The 24590-nt window shown below is 51.8% G+C and overlaps 1 protein-coding gene across 8 annotated transcripts in view; it reads left to right on the forward strand.

Annotated features, from left to right (window-relative positions):
* Positions 1-94: 94 nt before the first annotated feature.
* The window catches only part of Tcf7 (transcription factor 7), a 29219-nt gene continuing 4723 nt past the window's right edge, over positions 95-24590 (forward strand). For 3 of the 8 annotated variants that reach the window (XM_015492761.2, XM_048783630.1, XM_048783651.1), the window contains exons 1-4: positions 99-509; positions 20881-20989; positions 21730-21820; positions 23647-23739. In XM_015492761.2, the coding sequence (XP_015348247.1) occupies positions 414-509; positions 20881-20989; positions 21730-21820; positions 23647-23739 (389 nt within the window). In that variant the 5' untranslated portion in view covers positions 99-413. Of the gene's footprint in view, positions 510-20880; positions 20990-21729; positions 21821-23646; positions 23740-24590 lie in introns of all 8 variants that reach the window. The other 5 variants (XM_048783614.1, XM_015492762.2, XM_048783639.1 and 2 more) reach the window with 5 other exon arrangements.

A 24590-nucleotide genomic window follows, 5' to 3' on the forward strand; every position in this document is an offset into this window, starting at 1 on the left:
GTGGGGGGCGGGTTTCCCGGGCGCTGCTGGGCTCGAGTCACTTCCGGTGCCCTGACCTTTATAGGAGTAAACAGACCCCCTCCACCTCCGCCTCCCCTCTTGCCCAGGTGACTGACTAATCCCCAGCCTTGAGGAGAAAGCGTTGGCCAAGGTTCCTTGGCTGGAGGACTGAGTGGGGGTTCTATTCGGGGCCGCCAGGGGAAGGCCTGGATTCGGGGTCTTCCCACAAAACTTGGCACTGAAGACACCCGCATCCCGTTCCCTAGCAAGTCACAAACTCGAAGGAGACCCCTTGGCAATTCTTATTTTTTCTCTCAAGAGCAGACTGCCTTCAGCCCCAGCAGCTGCCTGGGCTGGTATCTGACCCAGCTGTGGTTTTTCCAGGCCTGAAGGCCCCGGGGTGCTCCAGCGGCATGTACAAAGAGACTGTCTATTCCGCCTTCAATCTGCTCATGCACTACCCACCCGCCTCAGGAGCAGGGCAGCATCCCCAGCCGCAGCCTCCACTGGTAAGTGACCCCAGCAGCCAGTGTCCCTAGCGCTTGCTTCTTCCTTTGACCAGGTAGGTGAGGCATGGGCAAGAAGTGACTTTTGCCTAGAAGAAATAGGTATGTGAGCATTCTGTGGTTGTCTTTTTTCCTCGTACACAACCAGTGGGATCTGAACCAAGAGGAGAACTCTAGGGGGAGGAAGGAGGGCCTGCCTTGGATCATCCCCTGCCCTGGAGCTATTGGCTTTTGTCTTCCCAGCACACTCATAAGCAGGTGCAGGCCTGGTCCTTGTGCTGCATGATGCTGGGGTGAACAACTTTTGAGCTGAGATCACCTTCCTCTAGAGGTTGGTGTGTTTAATGTGATTTGAGCTCAGAGCTCTGCAGTTAGCTTTCTCCTGGGAAGCCCTGAGCCTGGGTTCAGGGATGGGCAGAAAAATGAGACCTGATGGGATCTTCTGGTTGTGCAGAAGAAAGGTTCTCCACTATGTGTCCTTACTGGCATGAGTGTGCCTGTGCCAAAGGAGGACCCTACACACCAGGTGAGTTCTGAGGAGGCATACTTGGTCTCTTACCTGCTAAGAAAGGTTTGCAGAGATGTACTGCAAATCAGTGGTATCAGTAAGGGACCAGCTCAGTGAATTGTGAGTTAAATCCTTTAAGTACCTAGAGCTCTGAAAAGATTTCATGATCATACAAACCATGCTTTTTTCCATCGGTCCAGATAAAGGGTGAAGAGCCTATTTGGAGTGCTTTTAAAGCTGCATTTAAAAAAAAAAAATTCACATTAATATTTCAGACAGTCCCCAGTTGACCCAAGTTAGAGATGAGAGTGCATGGAAGGCTTGGGGAGGTCTGTGGTAGGTTGATATTGGGTGCAAATGTAAACCCAGCGCATGGGGCCACAGGCAGGGTCCACCCAGAAGGAGGACAGGATGACTGTGAGGCTGGTTCAGATCAGGAGTGAGGAAGGAGGTTCTGAGAGCTATTTCCTGTTAAAGCTGGCGGGAGGTGAGAAGACAGATGCAGGCTGCTCTCCAGAAGCTCAGACCTAAAAACCTGGTAGACAGCTGACTTGAGAAATGAAATCTTTGCCCTCTGGACCCCTTCTCATCTCTGTACACCAAGCACGTTAGCTATTGAGAAGTCTGCTTGACTTCTCTGCTCTGTGATATAAAGGGTAATTCTCTTCTTTCCAGGTCTATGAGGGAGGGGGCTTCTTCCCCACCCTGCTACCTGATGAAGTCATGTCCCCATAGCCGTGCATCCTGCAGGAACAGTTGCTTTTTTGGATTCCCTGCAAGGTGTAAACTCTTTGATTTGGGGCCAGTTGACATAACCCACCATTTCCAGTCACTGGCATGCATTGATTGGACTGGGGCTATGGTCACCATAGTAACTATGACTGGACAAGAGGCCTAGGCCCCAGTCCTGGCTGGGCTAGCTCCCAGGACTCCATGGCAGAGCAGAGGGAAGGCAGTGGTTCCTCTTACAGTGTGAGCAAGTGGCAGGAGAGTATCCAGAGCAGGAAGGGCTTCATTTTGCTATAAGGGTGTGGGTCATGAGACCATTTGGTGTCCTTTGGTTTACACTGGTCAAAGAGTAGGCAGAAGGTGGACTCCCACAGTCAGGATCAGCACCACTCACCTGGCTTGGGACATATGTTTTTCAGCTTCCAGTCTTTTCCCAAGCTGTGGCAGATGCTTGTCTATGCATTGCACCCTCCTCCCCACCCAGCTGCTGCCCCCACTCCTAGTTTCTGGGAACATGGGAGGACAGGCTCTGGCACTGAATTTCTGTGTCCTGGCCTCAGCTGCTCTTTGGGGCTGGGGACAAGGACAGAGGCAGGGACCTATGTTAGAGTGACATAGGGTGAGGAAATGTACATGAATATAGGGGATCCTGTTTTAAGCAAACTTGATAGTTATAACACATAGCAAATAAAAGTAGTTGTTTGAACTATGCAGAAAATTGTATGGACACTTCAAATATGGTTGGGTTTTACAAAGCAAAAGAGATTGGCTTCATATCTTTGGAGCATATTTATCATCCAATTCAAAGTTCATATGTCTGGCCGGGTGTGGTGGTACATGCCTGTAATCCCAGTGACTGAGGAGGCTGAGGCAGTAGTATCACAGTTTGAGGCCAACTTCATCAACTTAGTGAGGCCCTCAGTAACAGTGAGACTCTGTCTCAAAAGAAAAATAAAAATGCAAGTCTTAGAATTAGGTCTTCTCATCCTTTGTCCAGCCTCTCTGAGGACATGTAGGTGGTCAAAAATTTTGCTCAAGGGGCTGGGGTTATAACTTAATAGCAGAGCGCTTGCCTAGCATGTGTGAGGCACTGGGTTCAATCTTCAGTACCACATATGAATAAATAAAATAAATGTCCATTGAAATCTAAAAAAAATTTTTAAATAATTGTGCTCAAACCGGGTACAGTGGCACATGCCTGTCATCCCAGTGGCTCAGGAAGCTGAGGCAGAAAGATTGTGAGTTCAAAGCCAACCTCAGCAAAAGTGAGGTGCGTGCTAAGCAACTCAGTGAGACCCTATCTCCAATATAAAATCGGGTTGGGATGTGGTACAGTGATCAAGTGCCCCTAAATTCAATTCCTGGTACCCCAAAAACAAACAAAAAATTGTGCTCAGGATCTAAGATGTTCAAGATGAATTGCTGGATTTCCATAGATAGCAGGCCAAACCCACACCAGAGACCATCTCCACTCATGTGTGGGAGGGATGTTCATGTGGCCACCACGTCTGAAGGCCTCTAAACAAGCCTTGCCAGGAGCCAAAAGTCTGACTGACAACCAGTTGCCATGGGGCAGAGAGACACTTTTTTCCAAAAAAAAAGTTGCTTTTTGGTATTTGGTTTCTTTGAAGCTTTGTTTGGGGAAGGGGGAAGTTAAGTCAAAGCTTTTTCCATGCAAGTTGTTTGCCAGGCATCTAACATAGGCTTGCAGGCAGTTATTGGCCTAGATCATAACTGTTGTTTCTTTGTGTGTGTGTGTGTGTGTGTGTGTGTGTGTGTGTGTGTGTGTGTGTTTTCTTCTCAGTTCTGAGACCTGTAATGGGGTAGGAGTGGAGAGGTAGGGTAGTGAGCTGGTCCTGAGCCAGACTCTGGGGGGATTCTGAAATTAACATAATAAGGCAGCATTCCCAAGGGAAATTCAGGCGATTAGGTGTACAAGACCACCAGTCTGGTTCTATCCAAAAAGGATATGAGGAAGCGTTGCTCTGTGGCCCTTTCTACGGGCCCCTCTTGGAGTCTGTGGCCTGGAAGGATTCTGAGCCTTTTGCTCAGAATTGACAGATCCATAGAAACAGAAAGTGGTTTGCCAGGAGCTGAGAGAAGGAAGAGTGGGAAGTGACTGCCAATGGGCATGGGATTTCTCTTTGGGGTGACGAATACACTCTGGAATTAGATGGTGGTGGCAGTTGCAACTTTGTGAATATACGAAAAATCGCTGAATTGTACATTTTAAAATAGTGCATTTTATGGAATGTGAATTACATCTCAATGACAAAAAAAAAAAAAAAAAAAAGTTGTGGCTTTTGACTGTTGCAGAGGCTTAGGCCACACTCCCTGTCCCTGATCCCATAGTTATCCTAGTACCTGGGCATCCTTCCAGCCCGGGGATCAAGTGGCAGCTTTAGTGTGAGGGGCACAAGGGAAATGGTGGACTTATGTGTGGGGCCCTGGCCATAGGGCTCACCACTGAGTCCCAGGATTGAGGGCCTAGTGAGGACCATGGGAACAAGCCCTGAGGGAGCAAGAGGAGAGGGTTATGAGCAAGACCTGACTCTAGCAGAGGAAGGAAGTGCTGTTGACAACGGTCCCCCATCTGGGGAGCTGTGCAGAGAGAAGGTGTAGGAACACCACCCAGCCCTCTGCCCTAACAGAGGGGCACAGTGGGCTTGCTCTGGGATATTAGTGGCAGTTGAGCACCAGCCCAGGTTGGAGTGAGGATTGTGAGAAGGGAGTCTGGTACCAGGTTGCTACCAGGTTCTGGGAACCCAAAACAGAACCAGGCTCAGTCCCAAGAGTGCCCAGCTGAGCTGAGAGCACAGATTAATAAATCCAGACAGGATTTATTCTGTCTGGAGAAGTACTGTCAAGTAGGCCTAGCTGAGGGGTCTGGACAGAGCTTGCCTGCTTGGGCTGTGAACCAGGATCCCCTGAGCAGCATGCTGAGGGCTGCAGGTTGTCTAACAGATAAAGCAGGGACTGGCATGCTCCTGGGTGCATCCTAGATCTTCCACTTCATCTATGAGCACCCCCAGCCCTCATTATTTCCCATCCAGATGGCACAGTAGCCTCTTCCAGGGTCCATCTGCATCCCTGTCACCCTAACCCACAGTCCAGACTCCATGTAGCAGCCAAGGGGTCCTTTAAAAACAAAATCAGATCACGTCTCTCACCTGATTAAACTTCAGGGCCTTCCCTATTAGTCTTGGAGGAAAGTCCAAATCACTTACCACAGCCTCAGTGCCTCATTACCTCCTTCCTCTCCCTCACAGCAGCCCCTCTAGCCTGATGGGTTTGATACCTGGCCAGCTCTTCCCACCTCAGGACCTTTACATTTGTTCCCTCAGCTTGCACTTCTCTTCCCCAGCTCTTGGCATAGGTGCCACCCACCTTCTTAATCCTCATTTGAGGTTTAATTCAGATAGTTGTCTCCTCCTCCGATCATTCAAGCGGGATCCTCCCTCATCCTGCCTCTGGGCCTTGGCTGCCTTGCCCACCCCGGCAGCTCTTCTGGATGATGTGGTTAGCATAGCTTTAACACACTCGCCATGCTTAGCCAAAGAGAGCTTGTCTGCAGAGGCATCCTGGACCTTGTTTCCTCCATTTTTGCAATGGGCTCATGAGCCTTCCTTGTACTTTTTGGAGTGAGGACTAGCAGCTTTGCCAGAGAGATGCCCAGGGAGGTGCCAGCATGGCCTGGGCTGGGTGGGAACAGGCTTTGTCCATGATTGATCCCTTCTCCCTTGCTATCCTAGTTCTCATGGGACTATTGGTGGCTAGCAGGTTAGGCCCCATGTGGACTCCCATCTGGAGGGCTGTGTCTCCACTCTGGGCTACAGGGGTCTGAACCCTGGGACTGGGGACTCAGGTGTATGGGTCCCCTACTCCCTGCCTGACCTCATCCAGGGATTCTTCAGATGGGAAGTGTTATCCCTGGGGCCAGCATGGGAGCCAAAGCCACTTGCTCCATCCTGAGAATCCCTTTTCGCCACCCCAAAACTTGATCTGAAAGAGACTCTCCTTCCTCATCCCTTTAAAGCCCTTATATAAGGTGTGAGGAATTGAGGCTGTTTTGTAAGAATAAAAAGGGAGATGACCCTCATGGTCATTAGCCTGGAGCCACCCTTGGACCTTTGCTCACATGGTCACCCCTAAACGCACCCCCTTATTCTTGCTGTAATGCTTCCCCTGGTGTGTGGTGCAGGCTTCCAGCAATGCCCATGCACATCATCTTTATTCATAGCATCCCTCCTGTGGCTCCTGGCTCACTCACAGGCCACCTTCTTTATCAGGAGGATGAGGCTCTGGACAAACCACTCCTTAGTTTCTGTTTTGATTATTTTCCTGGAGCATAATACCCCCTGAGAACCATGGGGTCAAGAAGTAGGAAGAATCACAGTGTTCTGCAGCCCTGTTGCCCCTGTTCTTGGTGGGTTCCAAGCCTGCGACTGTTCCCCAGCCCTTGAAGTGCCTAAACATGACTGATACGGAGTCTTGTCTTTGTCGCTCTTCATTTAGTCTGTGGTGGATAGTGGGACCTCAGTTTGTTTTGAAGTGCATTTCTTTCCTGACTCAGAGGCTGTGTGGGATTAGCTGTGGGATCTGGACAGTCTGTAGACCCTCCTCTGCTGCTCCCAAGCTGGGACTGTGCTTCCACCCTACTGCTGCCTACAGTGGGCCAGGGAAGCCCCATAAAGGAGGCCTATCCTGCAGACCCTGGTGAGAGCCAGGCTTCCTGCTCCACCTTGTCCACAGGGGCAGGGAGGAACGGTTACAACTTTAGGGCAGCCTGCTGACCCCTTTGGAAGGGTAGGGCAAGCTAGCTCAGCAGAACAGAGGGGGCATTCCCAAGGCCCCGGGGCTGACAAAGAGCTCTGGATCGGTTGCTAGGACCCAGTTCCCAGCTCTTCCTGGGTTCCAGTGAGCTGATTTGAGCCAGCAAATGAGGATCTTCACACCCGTTCTGCCTACTTCCCCAGCTACAGAGACTTGGGTGTGAGGGGAATTAAAAGAGGGAGGGTAGAAGCCCAGCGACCTGGGAGTTTGAGTCCAGTATCAGCAACTTAGTGAGGCCCTAAGCAACTTAGCAAGACCCCCTGTCTCAAAAAAATAAAAAGGGCTGGGGATGTGGCTCAATGGTAGAGGTTTAATCCTGGGTTTAATCCTCCATACCGAAAAAAAAAAAAAAAAAAAGGATTGAACATGGCCCCTCTGGGACTCTTGAGAACACAGTCCATCCCCTTCCTCTGCAAAAAGGGAGATTGAGTTGAGCTATAAGCAGGGATTCAGGGGTGCTTGTTGAAAATCACATAATTAGCCAGGCACGGTGGCACATGCCTGTATTCCCAGTGGCTCGAGAGGCTGAGGGAGGAGGATTGTGAGTTTAAAGCCAACCTAAGAAAATTAGTGAGACCCTAAGTAACTCAGTGAGACCCTGTCTCTAAATAGGATAGAAAAAGGCTGGGATGTTGCTCAGTGATTAAGCACCCTGGTTTCAATCCCTGCTGCCAAAAAAAAAAAAAAAAAGAAAGAAAAGAAAAGAAAAAGAAAAATCACATAACCACTGAAGTCAGGTTGGGTCAGGGATGGGCCCAGAGCCTCCTTAGGGTCAAGGAGAGCCACAGCATCTCTGAGCCCCCTCCAGCTGCTGCGGTCCCAAAGCCATAAAGTCACACCCCCTCACACCTTGTGACTGGTGCTTCCTGCCACTGTGTACAAACAAGGCTCTGTTGGAGGAAACAGGTGTTTTATTAGGTCACAGGAGCACCCCCCACCCAACAGTACAGTACACAAATCCTCGAAGAACAACCTCTTTTCTGCAGGTGGAGACAGTGATGTCAGATTAGGGAAGGCTGCTTGTCAAGCCCTTTAGAGGAGTGGAGGGAGGGAAAGCATTTAGTCTACTACTGCATCTGCTACTCTGGCTGCGTGGCCCTGGGCAAGTTACTTTGCCCCTCTGGGCCTTAGTTTCCTCATCTGAAAATGAGGCTAATGAGGGTTCCACCCTCCTTGAGTGACTGGCATGGCACAGTGTAAGTGGTGCCCACGTATAGGCTACTGCTGGAAGACTAACACTACATAAAGAACTCAGAAGCTCCAGTGCTGCTGAAGCTCAGGCTGGACCAGAGCCCTCGATGCTTTCCCTTCCCTGCCGAGAAGCCAGCTCCCCCAGGGGTCACCCTCAGCCTTCCTGGCCCTCAGGCATTTAGCTGGGCTCAGCCCAGAGCCTGCTGGAATCTTGAGTCCAAACTATTTATTGAGCCCCTTCTGTGTACCTGATCTGGTTCTGCACAAGGGGAGGCTATGCCTGCCCTCCCAGAGCTCAGTCCTGGCAAGGCAAGAGGACCCTCATTGGAGGACTCATGTCAGCCCTGAAGTACTGCTTGAGCTGGATATAGGACACAGAGGTGCAAGAGGAGCCATGGGAGCAGCTTAGGAAGCTTCCTGAGAGGAGTTTGTGCAGCCGATAGTGGGAGAACACTCTGGGTGGAAGCTGAGCAAAGCAGGAGAGAGGCAGAGATAAGTGTGTTCCTGATCCCTGAATGGCAGTCCCAAGCTCAGGGTCTAAGAGGGGCGTGAAGTGAGGCTAGAAAGGTTGTCACTAAGGCCACAGCATGTGAGCCGATGCCCAGCAGTGCTGGTTCCAAAACCTGGGAGAGACTGGAGGGCACATGCAGTGTGTTGGCATCCTGCAGGGCAGAGCGGTGTCCACTGCAGATGGGCTGAGTTGGACATGGAGGGCCAGGGAGGCAGCTAGGGCAGGGTGCTGGGAGGGGCAGGGGTGATTGATTGGGGGAATGAGAGCAGAGCTAAGGGAGGGGTGGCTTTGGACTGGAGAGACTCAAAGTACTGGCTAATCAAGGCAAGAGTACCCCCTCATAGTGTAGTTGCCATTTTACTGTTAGTTCATTTGAGTCCAGGGGCTTGGTCCCCTGTTTACTTGGGGAGCCACACCCCAAAGGTCAGTGGCTTGCTTGCTTAGGCCCCTCAGGGTGCAGAGAGCACCTCTGCCCCCCATTTCCTCCAGCAGGGCTCCGAGATCATCAGGGTCTGGAGAGGATCTCGAGAACCCAGCATATTGTCAGCTGCCTCTTCAGACGCTTAGCGGCTTCATCTCAAAGACCTGTCATGCTTGAGGTTTGGACCTGGGAAACCACCTCCCCCTCTTAAAAAGGTGTGGCCTGCATCAGCCCCATCCTGCAAGCAACCTTCTGCCTGGATGGTTTGTCCTGTCAGAGGTTTTGCACCTGCTCCCCTGCCCCTGGTCCAGCTAGAACATGGTTCTTCTCGTGGCTCAGTCCCCCAGTGGGTGGAGGGTGTCTGTCTTGCTGAATGGGGGACTAACCCTGGCGTGGGGCATAGCAAGGAGGGGTGTGAGCTTGGTGCTTCCCTGCAGGGAGGCTGTCCCACCCATGGAGATTGTCTGTTGAGCTGCACCCACAGACTTTGTTTCGGATCCCAGAGCAAGCCTGGTGACCCAGCCTGTGCTTCACAGCCAGAACTCCCTGGAGATCAGAAGAAGCAGACACACTGCCAAATAAGCTTCCTCCTGCCCCCCCTTCCTCTTCCTCCCTTTAAAACAGACAGCTCTCTCCAAGGGCAAGGGAGCTGTCTGGGCCCCACACTGTCTGCTTCCAGATGACATGTGTACAGCAGAGGCTCCAGGCATGGGTGGGCAGGACATGGCCCTGGGAAACAGGGGTGGGGGCTTGGGGATTAACTTGGTATGGCTTCCCCTACGCCACCATGTCTGAGCTGGCCTGGTGCCAATGGTGGCAAATCACCCCTCCCAAAAAAATCCAGTTTTCCCATGGGAGCAGGGGACTTTGCTGGGGAAGGAAGCCACCTCCTCCCCTCTATGTGACCTCTAGCAAATGGTTTCACCTCTCTAGGTCTTAGTTTCTTACCTTATAGTGGGTGGGCATTCCTGGCTACGGGGATTTCTGAGGTTCATAAGGTGGACTGGAGAGGCCTGCTGGTCACCTGCACCTCAGTTAGGATTAGCTGGGCATTGCAGGGACTACACCAAGGCTAGCCTCGCAATCCTGTCACAGAGGCCATGCAGAGGGAGGGACAGGTGATGGGAGTCCATAGTGGGGATGCTGAGTAACTCTGACCTGGCTCTGGTGGCCATGGGCCCAGCCTCCTGGCCTGCTGGGCCACCATCTGAAACGCATTACCAATGCTTTGTAAACTCCACATCATTTGGCCACATGAAAGCTTGGAACCTAAAAATAGCCGCTCCCAGAGGACGACCCGCATTGGTGGAGCTCAGCTGACCTATGCATGCACACCCACCACCATGCCATCTCCCTTGCTGGGGAGCCCCGACTGGCAGGGCCACACCTACACACCCATTGTGGGCAGCCACTGCCTCAGGCTGCTTTATCAGGGCACAGATCTCACCCAACTGGTCAAGGCTCCAGCCCTTGAGGCCTCACCCAGAGCAGAATGTCTGGAGGAGTCAAGAGAAAGCTGCTGAGGGTGTGGTGGTAGCCTCAGGACCCTTCCCCAGACATGTCCATGCCTGGAATGCCCATGGGAAGGAGATTCCTTAGAATGCTAGTTGAGGCACCCTACAGATGAGGACGTCGAGGCCCAGCAGCATTGAGGGAAGCATGGGAAAGGGGACCTTATACTTACCTGGCTACTGTCAGGTGGGGGACGGGAGGGCCACTGGCTGATATGCTGGTGAGAGAAGGGCAGGCCCTGCCTGGTCCCCTGGTGTCTGGTGGAGAGTCCGCAAGCAGGAGGGCCTCTAGGCTGCCAAGGCTGACTCTTTGCCCTGCTTTCTGTGGGTTCTCTCTCCCTATGTCTCTGTGACCAACTGCAAACCACTCTTTTCCCTAAAAATAAACATGCTTATGGGATTGGGGGAAGCTTTGTAGCTATCAAAGGAAATAATAGGGTGTTTAAGAAAATTACATTGCGTTTTAAATAACCAGCATGAAAGTCATTAAGTTTGAAGTTTCATTCAAATCAGATGGCTCTGTGGCTGGCTCAGTGGCCAGGCAGGCAGAAGGTGGGTGGGCCCTCAGATGCTAAGAGGCACCCTGTGGAGAGGGCTGTGGCTGCAGCTAGATCTCTGCTGGATACAGCTGGGGTCCAAGGGAGCTGGCCAGTTGGTGTGTGCTTGGCTGTGGCAGCCACCCCAGAGCTTACTGGCAGGCTTTGAAGCAGTGTGCGGCCTTGGGGACCGCCCAGCTGTGGTGGGCAACCCTGTGGGTGGAGATATGTAAACAGATGGAGTGGGGAAAGTAGAGGCGGCCATGTTGAAGTGAGGGCTTTCTGGGATGGTAATCTGGATCAGAAAGGGCTGGAGAGCATCCATAGGGCCCAGGCTTCATCTATTCCTTTCACCACTAGATTCTCAGAGCCTAGTACAGGCCTAGTTATTAGTAGGTGCTCAGTAAACAGCAGTTGAAAGAACCACAGTCACAATAACTTGTGTCTAGAACTTTCCCAGTGCCAGGCCTGTGCCAGAAGCTGAAAAAGTAACTACTGTTATTAGCCCTATTCTTCAGATGGGGAAACTGAGGCTCCAGAGAGGTTAAGAACATGCTAGAACCTTGAAGTCAGGATTTGGACTTGGGTCTCTTTTGCCCAAGGAGCCCATGCTCCTTGCTGCTCTGCTCCCTCTGCTCTAGCTTGTGTGTTGGTGAGAGCATTGCGGGCCAATGAGGTGAGTGTTAGTTAACCCCATATACTGTTGGGTTTGTGAGCTGGTCCCTCTGGTCCCTCCTATTATGTGCCATTGGCTTTTCATTGCCCTCCTTGGGTGACCTCCTAGCTCTGAATCTGGTCAAGGCTCCCTTTCTTTCTGGGAGTCCTTACAGAACTGGGAGAGCTGCCTTTTTCAGTTGGGAGGCAGGATCCTGGGGCTTCTAGGAAAAAATGCAGTGTTTAAAAATGGCCTTTAAGATTGATTCAGGTTGGTACATGACAGAAGCATGGTTAGGAACTGCCTATCGTCGGTTCTTTCTTTTCTCCAGTTTTAGTCCTGACTCAGCCCAGAGCTTGCTGCTAGACCTCTCTGGGCCCAACCTCTTGCCTCCTTCTGTGCAGACCAGTTTGGGCTAATGGGTTTCATAGGCCCTGAGTCACTGCAAATGGCTGGACTGAGGAAACAGAGGGAGTCCCAGGGCATGGCTGTGACACCCAGGGGAAAAGCTGCTTGGGAGCCAGAGCTGCTCTCAGCCTCACTGGGGTGTTTTGAGGGCAGATTCTTCTTACTGCCGCCTCCCACCCCCTAGTTCTGGCATCACAGGCCTGTCAGGAGCTCAGCAATCTGGTCCATGGTAATCAGGCTGCCGTCCAAAGGAAACCAAGGACCAGCAGCCCGGACCTGGCACAAATCTGGCTTTCCTAAAAAGTCTTTGTCTAGGGACATGCTTGCTTTTTCTTATTTTTTTTTCCTTTACTTTTAGTTTGTTTTTAACTAAGCACACATAAAAAATAATAGCCCACACAAATATTAACTCATCTCCCCTCACCACAACCCCATGAGGTGATGGACTGGAGACCAGAGCTGCCAGTGTGGAGAGACTTGCATCTTTTAAGTGCTGGAGGAAGGATTTGAACCCAGGCATGCTCCTGGTTCCTCCTATTATGTGCCATAGGAATCATGTAATTGAATTACATATAGCTGGGTCCTCTCGGCTCCCCGATCCCATTCCTTCCCACTCCTCACCCCAGGAGTTGGTATTTCACCCACTCCCCTCTATCTACACACTGTTACACCAGGTGTGCATCTGGAAGAGTTGTTTGGTGTGGTTTGTGTGAAATCCCTAACTCAGCCTCATTAGTGGTGGTGCCTCAGATGGCCCCTAGGGTAGCTGGAGTAGTCCAGCCCCCCTCCCTCTGCTTGGGTGTGAGCCCCTTGAGTGAGAGGGGCTGGGGTGGCAGCATTCTGAGTCCAGAAACCTCCAGCTGCTTCTTTCCACACCTTGCCTTTCCCCCCTGTGGATAAACTGCTAGACTGAGTCCATTCAGAGCCCCAAGGGCCTTAACTGGCAGTAGCTGCAAGGGTTAGACCCAGGGAACTTCCAGATGTGGCCTCAGGGTAGAACTGTCCTCTTTGGGTAAGAGGCAGCTGAAGAGTACATGCGACATGTAGACCCCTGTTTTGTTTTTGCTTGCTTTTTCTTATTTTTTTTTCTTTGCTTTTAGTTTGCTTTTAACTAAGCACACAAAAAAAATATTAGCCCACACAAATATTAAATCACCTCCCCTCACCACAACCCCATGAGGTGATGGACTGGAGACCAAAGCTGTCAGTGTGGAGAGACTTGCACCTTTTAAGTGCTGGAGGAAGGATGCGGGCTCTTGGATGGCAAGATGGAATTGGGGCAAGAAAGCAGAGTTGAGCCTGGGCAGATTTCCAAGTTTCTTCTCTCCCACCCTTGAGCCATTGCTGACCGTCCTCCTAAGCCCGTGCCTTTCTGGGTCTTGTTTGGACTTTCCTGGCTCTCAATCACAGGCATAAATAAGCCCTGGTGAGAGCCTCCCCAGCTTCTAGCAGCTTCCCACCCATCGTCCGTCTGCATATAGAGTGGGAAGGCCACAGGCCCTCTGTAAGAGGGTAATTTAACCTCTCTTTACTTCACTCTCTTCATCTGCAAAATTTGCACAGCAAAGTGCAAAGTTGGGAAGACTGGTGGGATTCCAGGGTGGGGTGGAGCGCTGTAGACTGCTAGGCACTCAGTAGGCCCCTACTGGTGGCATCACCATCTCTAATCCTGTGCCTTTTCTGTTCTCTTCCTGCTTTTCTGCAAAGCCAAACTTTCTGCAAAACCTTCAGCTTTGCCCCCAGGGATATAAAGCTTCTGAACTGTTTCAGTGCCTCCCTCCAGAGCCCTGGTTCCTTTCCCTGCTGCCCCTTCCTTTCCTTCAGGCGAAGCTGGGCTGAGGCAGTGCTCTGGCTTGCCTTGGTCCATGGCAGGCTCCTGGATGGCAGGGTACCGAGGAGGAGCTCGGTGAGTAACCACTTGGGCTAGGGGGACGCCCATTGCCTGGCTGCTGTAGAGTCCCCAACAATATGTTGGTAGCATCAACTAGCAGCTCAGCTGCAGCAGCTCCCGGAAGCTTATATTTTCCTCTGAAAACATCCTGTCCTGAGGGGCGTTCACCTCAAAGAGGAGGAAGGAAAATGCAAGTAAACGAATGCATAGAAACCACGAGAGGCCATGGGCCAGGCCAGGCAGCTCAGCAGGATTCAGCTAGCTTTGAGGGTGCCTCTAGAGCTGGCCTGTGGTTTTTGCCAACCCTGCGTGTAGGGACTCTAGTCCTCACCTCTGCTGTGGCAGGCCCTGTTATCTGATGTCAAGGCCAGGCAGCTGGTGGACTGGCCACACACACCTGGCAGGGTTCTGTTACCATGGCAACAGCTTGTTTCAGCAGGTGGGACTGAAGCCTCCTGGTCCAGGAGGGTGTGGCCTAGCCATCCCCTAGCCCTTCCAGGTCAGCTGGCCTCATGGCTGTGGCTCTGTGCTCTGTGGTGGGCGTCTGGCACAGGGCGTCCAGCGTGCTGTGGGCGAGAAGCTTTCGGGCTGTCCTCTGGAGCACCATGTCCTGGGCAGTAGGGCCAGGAGCGGGGGCTGAGGATAAAAGAGCATGAGTGAGGGCTCTAGCAGCCTGGTCCTCCAGGCCCCGCTGGGTATATCAGCAGAGGTGGGGTCTGCAGGAGCCCACAAATCAAGAATCTTTTGAAGGTTTAGGGGACCTGCCACCTTCTGGGAAGTTCGTTCTCATGACCCTGGCCTCAGAGAGCATCCTACTCAGCAACTACCCAGACTGGAGCATTTAAGCACCACTGGTTCTGGATAGTGGCTCCAGACACAGGCCTGAGAGGGCTGCAGGGCTGTCTGGAGCCAGGAAACGAGCCCCTGGAACTGATCAGGGTCAGTCCCTGGAGCCTAGTTCCCGGCAATGCAGGCAAGAGAAGTGAGAATTGAAGGAGGCCTTTTGAAAGAGTGACTCTTGGGATACCCCAGAGGAACTGGACAGGTTTCTCTCCACAAGAAGAGGGTGTTTTCTAATTTGTACATAGGCACTGTATGAACTAGCCTTTGGTCATTCTAACTCCCAGAGGCAGTGGGAATGGGGAGGAGACCAAGGAGTCTTGGCTGCTAGGTGGGATGTTCCCTGACCCTAAACAGTGATCCCAGCTTCTCCCAGCCTCCAAACCTTTGTGCTATTGTGACACTATGCCCAGTCCCAGCCTAGATTGTTGTACCTAATGCTGCCATGTTTCCCGAAGCACCATCCCACCCCCATGCCTCCACACTGCTAGACCCAGCCTTGAGGGTTCGCTTTCATTCTTTCAATAAAAACAATGCAGAGTATAATCCCAGACCTAAGGCTGGGCAGGAGGCAGACAAGGACACAAGCAACTACAGCAAGGTGTGGTCGGTGTTGCAGTGGAGGTACAGCAGAGAACTCTCCTTAGACAGGAGGACAGGAAAGGCTTCTAGAAAGAAATCTCATTTATATGAGCCCTGCAAGATGGATAGGAATTGGCCAAGATGAGTTGGGAAAGAGTGCCCTGGGCAGAGGGCACAGCATGGTCTCTGGAGCCAGTAGTCCTCCATGGCTGAAGCATGGAGCAAGAGGAGGGCAAAGGAGAGGGTGTGGCTCTCTGGCATCCTTGCAGACCTGAAAACTCAGAACAGGGTGATGGAGTACTGTATGACACAGGCAACTTTCTCACCTCCCCAAGCTTCACTTCCCACGTGTATGAAATGGGAATATAAAATGCCAGCCTCACGTGGCTTGTCACATTTGGCATTTATATTACTCAGCTTCACCTCTGTGCACTTGCCAAGCAGAACAATAACCATAGCAATACCCACCCTTCTGTCTAGTCAGTGTCTGTCCCTGGAAGGAGCACAAGGCCTGAGGTGTGGCTCTGCCATTCCTTCCACAGACTTTTTTTCCCAAGGGTCTCTCCCCAGCTCCATGGCATGCATCAAGAACAGCCTTTTGACTGAGGAGCTTGAAAGATTTGAAGTCACAGTGGCAGATGAGTACACAGGGGCATGCAGAAGGTCTGGGGGGCACTGAGAATTCTAAAGGCCTTCATCCCACAAATCTTCAGTGAATGTCTGCTGAGTACAGAGCCTGGACAGCAGAGGTATCTGGCAAGCTGGAGGCACCCCTACTACGCCACAGCAGGCCAGCATAACTGGGGTGTGATGGCTAGGACCTTAGGGCCATATCCAAATATCACCATCAGATGGGCTCCCAGTGCCAGTGGCCCTGGCAGGCAGGTGTCGCCAGAACTCATACCAAGGGTCCCTGACCTCTAGAGCATTTTTTGGGTCAGGAAAGCACTGGCTCGGAACTAGAGCACTGGCTCTAGGACTAGTACAGTGCCCCCCCACTGCATCCCCCCCCCCCGCAGCTTATTCTGTCCACAACAACAAGGCCCCAGCAGTGCAGTAGGTGACATCCTAGCTCTGCCACTTACTGTGTGTGACCTTGAAATTCAGTTTCTTTATCAATCAAATGAGGATAGTAACTATCCGTGTCATAGATTTGTTTTAGGAATATCCTAGTTAAACTCAGGTGCTCAGGACTGGGCCTGTCACATGGTAAACACTCAGCATTCAGCTGTCACTAGTAAATGCTCTTCTGGGCTTCAGTCTTTTGCTTGGTACAGAGTAGGAGCTCAGTTGTACACCTGAACAATCACGCATGCTGATGGATCCTGGTATGTGAGAGGTTCTTCTCCTGCAGTCCCTGCCATAAGGAGGCCTTCTTGGGAGGGCCTGGTTAGGCAGATCATGCTCCTCTAACCTCTTAGGCTCGAGCCCAGAGGAAACAGCAACTTTCTTCGCTGGGAAAGTGTTGTGGGGCTCAAGTGTTTGGGGGTTTTCAGAGTCAACCGTCAGAGGCGAGGGAGTTTCTCTGCTGGTGGTGGCAGGGGCTCTCAGCGTGCACACAGCTTGTGAGCACAGCAGACCGCTGCGGTCTGCAGGGAAAATGCCGACTGTGTTTATTTTTCACCTGAGCCTGCAGGAAGTGGGGGGGGGTTGGGAGGAGGCAGGGGCAGCCCAGCCAGACCCAAGATCAACTCCAGAGCAGACACCTACCTCAAGAGTCCCCCATTTCCACCTCCCTCTGCCTGGCCCTTTCCTGACTTCAACCTGCAAAAAAAGAGGACGACACACTAGAGCACCAGATGAGAAATTTCTAGCCTATGGAAAGTGTCCCTAAAAGGGAGGAGCACCTTTGGGATGGTAGACTTGAGTAGATGTGGAGAAAGGTCTTTGAGCAGTAAGAACAATGTAGCATCAGGAAGGACCACCTCTTCTGGGGGTGAGCTGGGTCCAAGCATCCAGCAGGAAGCTGGACAGTATTGGTGGGGACTGATGGGTGACTCTCAGACAGCCTTAGGGTCTGAGTCCTGGACCTGTCCTGAAGTGCCACAGGCTGGTGGGAGGGGCCATGAGGGCTCAGGCAAAGGCAAAGAACAGGGACCTGGGGTATCTTGAGAGAAGAGTACAGACATTACTTATGTATTAATGCATCCCATCATGCTCTAAGCCCTTACTGTGTACTCTGCTCTCAGAGTAAGAGAGATGAGGTTGTGCTCTTGAGGCACTCAGGGACTGGTGGGGACAGTCCATCCAGGCCTGCCTCCCTCCCTTGGGGGCTGGGCATGGTTACCATAAGTGACCCCACCCTGTTTTCTGGAAGCCTGACCCTGGGACAGTCTTGTGCTGGAGCCCTGGAACGGGCAAGGGGAACAAGGGGCCCTGTGCTAGAGGGTTCATCTCTGGCTACTACCACTAGATACGGAGGGGGCTGGGGAGTGAGGCTTGGAGGCAGCTTGCATGAGCATGGAAAGGACTGGCCACCCCAGGCCCTCCAACTGCCAGTAAGCTCTCTGCCCCACCCCTGCCCACCCAGCACTTCTGTGGTTTGGCTGGAGGCTCCTGCTTAATGAGGCTTTTCCCCTGTTCCCAGGGAAGGTTGGTAGATAGGACAAACCCATTTCCCCCAGAACTCCCATCATTCCACTGCCTTGTCACGTGCATACATAGCAGGCCAGCAGCTATAGTTTGAGCTGTTTTCTCTGAGGTTCCACAGGCCCAGCCTGAGCTGTGCTGTGACCTGGGGCAAGCCACCCTCTTGCTGCCTTGCAGCGGCTCTGGGCAGAGTGCATAGGACTGTCTTCCTAAAGCTGGCACCTTGGATTCCAGGCCCTGCTCCTAAGGTTTTTCAGGGTCAGAGCTGTCCATACCCAGCTTTCCCTCTAAGCTACCCAGGTCTCCTCAGTCCTAAAGGTTAAGGAGCCAGAGCCAAGTTTGGATGGTAGCGCCTTCTCTGAAGCAGGAGTGTAGACTTGAAAACCTCCTGATTCTGGAGGCAACTGTAGAGGTGTCATCCCACCTGGGGAGCTGAGGCTGGCTCCAGGCGTTTGTACCTTTAGATAGTGAATGGTGGAATGCTTTCTGCCAGGGTCTAATGTTCCTTTGTGCCCAGTTTCCCTGCCCTCAGCTGCCAAAGCCTACCATCTGGTTAGTGCTGTTCTGGGAACCTGTTAGGACAAAAAGACCTCAGGGATTTCTAGGAAGTTTCTTACTTGAATAGATGCTTAGCTTCTGCTTCCCAACTGACTTCATATCAGAGGATGGAGAAGGATGCTGGAGGCTGAAACACCTATGGGTAATCCTGGGTATTATAAGCAAGAAGAGTGGAAGATGCCAGAGGGAGCCTCACACAGAGCTTTGCAAGCCCCAGGTGAGGAAAACAGTTAGGGAGGCCACTGGAGGATTTAGGCAGATGAGTGACATGACCTGACTTATTTGGCTATTAGAGGGAAGACTGGCAGAGGGGACAGGGAGGAGACTGCTGCAATTGTCCAGGTGAGAAGTGACAACAGCTTGGACTAGGTGGGGGACAGGGAAGAAGGTAAAAGTAGGTGGATTCTAGATTTATTTATTTTTTAATTAATTAATTAATATTTTTGGCAGAAATTGAAACCTAGAGTACTCTCCCAGCTTTTTTTATTTTGTGACAGAATCTTGCTAAGTTGTCAAGGCTGACCTCAAATTTGTGATCCTCCTGCTTCAGCCTTATGAGTAGCTGGGATTACAGGTGCATGCCACTGCACCTAGCAGATTCTAGATTTTGAGGTAGAAAGTTGGTCACGGGGTATGAGAAAGAGAAGAATCAAGGACGACTCCAAGGTTTCTGGTCTGAGCAACTCTTCAGGTTGGAGTTATCAACTGAGGAAGAGAGGAGCATATGGAGTAGAAAGTCAAAAGTTCTGATTTGGATATGTTGAGTTTGGGGGGCATTTTAGACCTCCAAGCAGAGTTGAATAGGCATTTGGAATGTGGAGTCCCATGAGAAGTGGGTCTGGAGATAGAAATGTGGAGTCATTGGATGAAGATGTTTAAAGCAAGAGCCTGGAAGAGAAAGGTATTGGGGAGTCAGAAAAAGTGGGCCTGTGGAGTTGGAGGGAAATTAGGCAAATGTGTAGCATTCTGAAAGCTAAGCGAAGAAACTCGGCTTCAAAAAGGAGGGAGAAACCAATTGTGTCTGATGCTGCTAAGAAATCAGGTAAAATGAAGACAGAATTGACCTGAGAGTTCAGAATTGTGGAAGTCATTGGGGACCTTGATAGTAGTTTCTGGTAGAGGAACGGGTTGAAGGAAGAATGAGAGCTGAGAACTAGAGGCTAGGCCTGCTGGGGTTTCTATAAAAGGGAGTGAGACATGAGTTGGTAGTTAGGGGAGGATTTAGATAGAAGTGGCAGCCCGTGTGCACTTTGGTAGGGATGAAATTGGACTTGTGAGGTGCTTGGCACAGTGCCTGGCATGTGGTAGGTACTCAGTGTCTGATGGATATCACATGTGTCCACACATCCCACACCTGTCCCAGCCTACCTCTTTACCTATTGCTAGCCATCTATCAGGACATCAGCTCCTGTCTGCCTGGGGCAAAAGAACTGGTGCAGCTTATAGCCTGGAGGCAGGAATGCAGGGGCAGATGGCAGGCCAGGGCTGTTGATGTTGCTGTGGGAGCCTGTGCCCAGCTGGGAGCTTCACTTCCTGGTTATACTGGGGCTCATACCTAGCTTTCCCTACATCCTTACCCTGGACCCCCAATAGACAAGTACCAAGGAACCTGTGCTAGGCTCCAGCCATTACCAGGAGAGGAAACTGAAGATCTGAAAGAATCTGGTTAAATTCACCTGGCAGGGAATTTTACCCTAGGAGGCCAGAATACAACCACCTTCTCATTACTGTCTTGCCCCAAAAGATGTCCCCTCTTTCTTCTGTGCCACGGGTCTGAGATCACTCATCTGTACTCTTAGCCAGCAGCATCCCCAGAAACATTCTGAGTGGGAAGCTGAGCCTTGACTGGATGATGAGTCTCCAGAGCTCTGGCCTGCGTAGGTGTGCACTGAGGACATGCAGAGCTGGGCCTTGGGCATGGCAGTGACTCCCTGTGGCTGGGTTATATAGAGAGCCCTTTCCCCCAGCCTGCTGACTGAGTCATTTCAGGACAAAGAGCTGTGCGCCTAATGTGAAAAGTGAGAGTCCTGAGGAAAGTAAGAGTGCTGAGGAAACCGGAAGACTGGGGGCTGGGCAGGTTGGCCCCACCTCTCTTGAGTTAGGGGACCAAGGTGGGGAGGTCCTGCCTGGTATCACCATATCCAGTTAGCACTGAGGTGGGGCTAAGGGTCAGACTCAGGACCCCCAGTCTAGGGGCTGGAAGAGGAAAAGCTCTAAGCCTTGCTGCCTGGGGCTGGTGGCTGTGAGTAGCCCTTATAAACAAGCCACTGGTTCTCAAACAAGCTGGATATTCTCTGGGAAAGTAGGCTAGGAAGATTTCCCAGACAGGAGAGATATGCCTCTGGGAACTGAGTGCCCAGAAAATCCAAGAGGTTTTGATTACCTGGGCAAAGTGTGGGGGCTAAAGGGCAGAAGACTGCACTGCTGGACACAGGGTGGGTTGAGTGGTGGATGCCTTCTTCCCTGAGGCCTGTGGTTTTGGCTAGCACCACTTCTTTGACAGTTGAGCTGCCCACACTGCTCACTGCAGCTCTGCCTATATGCATGTCCCTACCCTCATGACTTCCTCCTTCAGGACTCCCCAGGTTCACCTGCCCTCCTAATTTTTCAGAACAAGGCCAATCAGCCAACCCACAGTGTCCCCCAACTGTCTCCTCTCTACGAACATTTCAGCAGCCCACACCCCACACCTGCACCTTCGGACATCAACCAGAAACAAGGTATGGGCCTGGAATAGGGAGGGGTCTGATGTGAACAGCCTAAGGCCTTCTATTTTATAATGAGAGAACCTGAGGCTGTGCAAAACAAGGGTCCAAAGAAAATGCCAGAAAGATAATTTGGGGAGTCTGAGGAAACCAGAGGACTGGGTAGATGGTGCCAGGTCAGAATATGAAGCCTTAAAGTTGGGGTAGAAGCCTGCCCCAGTGGCAGTGTGAGCTTCTGATCACTATGAGCAGCTTCCTGTCCTAGTGAGAAAATGGAAAGTGGTGGTTGTGATGGCTGATTCACCTCCCCTCAGCCAAAGTCATTCTGAAATCTATTGTCAGCTGTAGGAAACCTGCTGACTCAAACCTGGGGGACTGGTTAGTAGGGGGGAGGCCTGGCATTCCAGGTAAGGTTCCTCTCGACTAGGGCCTACCTCCTGGTCAGAAAGCCAGGCAGAGCCCCCAGCAGAGAGGCTCCAACTGCAGAGCTTCAGTGGCCCAGGGAATGGTGAGGCCTAGCCACCACCTCCTGAGTGACTGCCTACTGGTCAACCAGTGCACTCCGGAGAGTCACCCAACCCCTCTGCCCTTGGTTCCCTTGCCTGTCAGAAGGCCACTGTTATCATGCTGGGATAGTCCTAAACAAACCAGTTTGTCTGGACCTCTAACAAAGAGAGGTTGCTCTAGGATGCAGGAACTGCTGAAGTCACCCCCAGATCAAGCTAGCCCAGTTACTTGGCTCCTCTCCATGGCAGGAGTTCACAGGCCTCTGCAGACCCCTGACCTCTCTGGCTTCTACTCTCTGACCTCAAGCAGCATGGGACAGCTCCCTCATACTGTGAGCTGGTGAGTATGGGCCCAGTGGGAAGGGGAAGGAGGCACTGTGTGGTGGTTGAACGTTGCCTGCCCTTCCATGTTCTTTACAAACACCATAGGATGACCAGCAATTGTATCCCAACCTGCTCTGAGCTAGGGGTTCTTGTGGTTGGTTGACATATTTCCTCTAGAGAGACCAGAGAGCTGGCTGTTGGTTCCAGCCCTATGAAACCTGAACTCTCCATCATGGGAGAACTCTGGACTGCTTAGGGACCTCCAGAGCCATATGAGTATGTGAGGAAGAAAAGGTAGGCCTGAGTAGGGAGGTGACAGCATGAATAGCCAACAGAGAGGGTGCTGCTTCTCAGCTGCCTGGTGGGCAGAGGGACACTTCCCACTAGCCTCAACACCTGCTGTTGGCTGGTCTCTTCCATGGCTGAGCTGCTTGAACAGCAGGTTCCCCTTGTCCCTATGGTACCTGATTGAGCTCAAGCCCCTGACCAGCCTGTTTGGAGGGTGTACTAAGGCTAGGCCAGAAAAAGCCAGCCTGGACCCAAGTCAGAAGGCCTGACTGTGGGCCAAAGGATCTATCCTCAGCTTAAATGGGGTCTTCGCAGGCCACTTAGTCATTTACTTGTCACCCATAACGTTACCTGTGCAGATAGCCTCTCTGGAGTAGAGCAGTCAACCAGCGGAAGGAAAAGTTGGCTTCCCAGGAAGGGTAGGGAAGGCCAAAGGTGCAGCATGCCCCCTTTCCCTTACCCTACACCCATGTTCAGCACACTCCTTCATTCCCAGATTCTCTTTGGACAAAGTGCCATTATAAATACAAATCTGGACTATCCTCAGGATATCAAGATGGGATGACAGTGCTTAGGCCAGGCGCGGTGGCACACACCTGTAATCCCAGCGGCTCAGGAGCCTGAGGCAGGAGGATTTCGAGTTCAAAGCCAGCCTCAGCAACTTAGTAAGGCCTTAAGGAACTCAGTGAGACCCTGTCTTTAAATAAAATATAGAAAAAGGGCTGGCGATGTCACTAAGTGGTTAAGCGCCCCTGAGTTCAATCCCCAGTTAACTCCCTAGAGTACTGTAGGCTAGTAGCTCCAAGGCCAAGAGACTTGAGCCTAGAGGGGATATTTACCCACTTAGGCTCTAATGAAGGTCTTTAGGGACAGGGAGGGAGAGCCCTATGTTCTTAGCTCTTACCAGGCAGCACTTGGCTGCCAGACTCTGAACTGAGCCTTACTGTGTGCCAGGTAGGGTTATGGGTGTCAGGGAAGCACTGCTTCAGCTGTCTGATCCTTAGGTCCCTGACCTCTCCAAACTCAGTTTGCCCAGTGATCCAGGCAAGAAGCCAGGCAGTCACAGTGCACTGTTAGCATTGCTTTGGATGGGGGCTGTAGGAGCCCATAGGGGTACCTTATCTAGCTTGGAATCTCTGGGCTTTTGGAGAAAAGAGTGACAGCCAAACAAGACCCAAAGGATAAACAAAGAGTGAAAGCAAGCAAATTGAAGCAGAAAAGCAATCCAGACATTATCAGTAGAGGATGAGAGGCCCTTGTACAGGTATCAGCCCTATATTATCAAGGAAATTTAGAAGACAGGCTAGAGGGGCCCCAGGAAGCCTGCTAAGCTGGGTCCCAGGAGAATAGCATTTCCAGCCCTTAAGCACAAGCTGGTCCAGTGAAATAAGGGCAAGGTGAAGCACAAGTTGCCCCCTGGTGGCAGATGCCACAAGTAATCCCAGCAGAAGCCAATCTGTTTCAAAGACTATGGGTCAGGCCAAGAAGGTACAAAAGCTTTCCCCATGTCTGGTTAGCAGCCAGACTGCTAACAGCTGTCTCTCCCAACCACAGGCCCAGCCCTCCTCTCTACCCCCTGTCCCCTTCCTGCGGATATAGACAGCACTTCCCTGCCCCCACTGCAGCCCCTGGCACCCCCTACCCCAGGTGAGTCCCCTACGCCTGCAGCCAGGCTCCTGCTTCCTGTTGCCCAGGCTTAAGTGCCCACACAAGGCCATGCTCAGGCCAGTGCTTACCCCGTGTTAGTTGTTTGTCCATCTGTCTGCCTGTCATCCTGCAGCCCCCTGCTGCCCTAATGCCTGACAGCAAAACTGGTAGGAGTGTAAGAGGCCCCTGTCCAGGCCATATGTGCAATAAAGCAACAAAGAAGCCAGGATAGCAGTGCATGCATAGCTCAGCCAGTGTGCAGATGTGTGTGCACTCACCTCTGTTCTGCATCCCTACTGGGGCATCCCGTGAGCTTTGCCCAAGTTGAGGCAGCATCTTCTACATAAGTGTCCCCAGCCTCTGTCCTTCAGGGGGTTGCCTGCTCAGGGATCCTATACCTGTGCAAGCAGCAAGGGGCACAGTGATCTCCACAAAACAGTAAGGAAGTAAGCTGGGAGGTGAGTGCACAAGTGTCCTTTCATTTAGCTTATTCCCTCAGTGACAGACCTGGTGTCAAGAATATAACAGCAAGAAATTCAGCAGTCATTTCTAGTTCCACTGGAGCTCCCAGCTCAGGGTGGGAGGTATAGATACAGCACAGCTATAAGTGGGCCAGTGGGTAATCAGGAAGCCCCCAAGGAGACTGCAAGCAGGCTTGATGGGTCAGAGAGCGCCTTGTGGAAAGGGTTAACATTTCCTGACAGGGATAAAGGGAACAGCTGTAACAGGGCTTAGCTATGGGTGGAGAGTGCTGGGAAATGGGGTAGAAATGAAGCTAGAAATGTCAGCATAGATGCTTAAGCAGGGCTGTGCAGGACTTGGGAAAAATCTGGATTTTATTCTGTGGGCAG

This window comes from Marmota marmota, unplaced genomic scaffold (assembly GCF_001458135.2).
Source record: "Marmota marmota marmota unplaced genomic scaffold, marMar, whole genome shotgun sequence".
Lineage (NCBI taxonomy): Eukaryota > Metazoa > Chordata > Mammalia > Rodentia > Sciuridae > Marmota > Marmota marmota.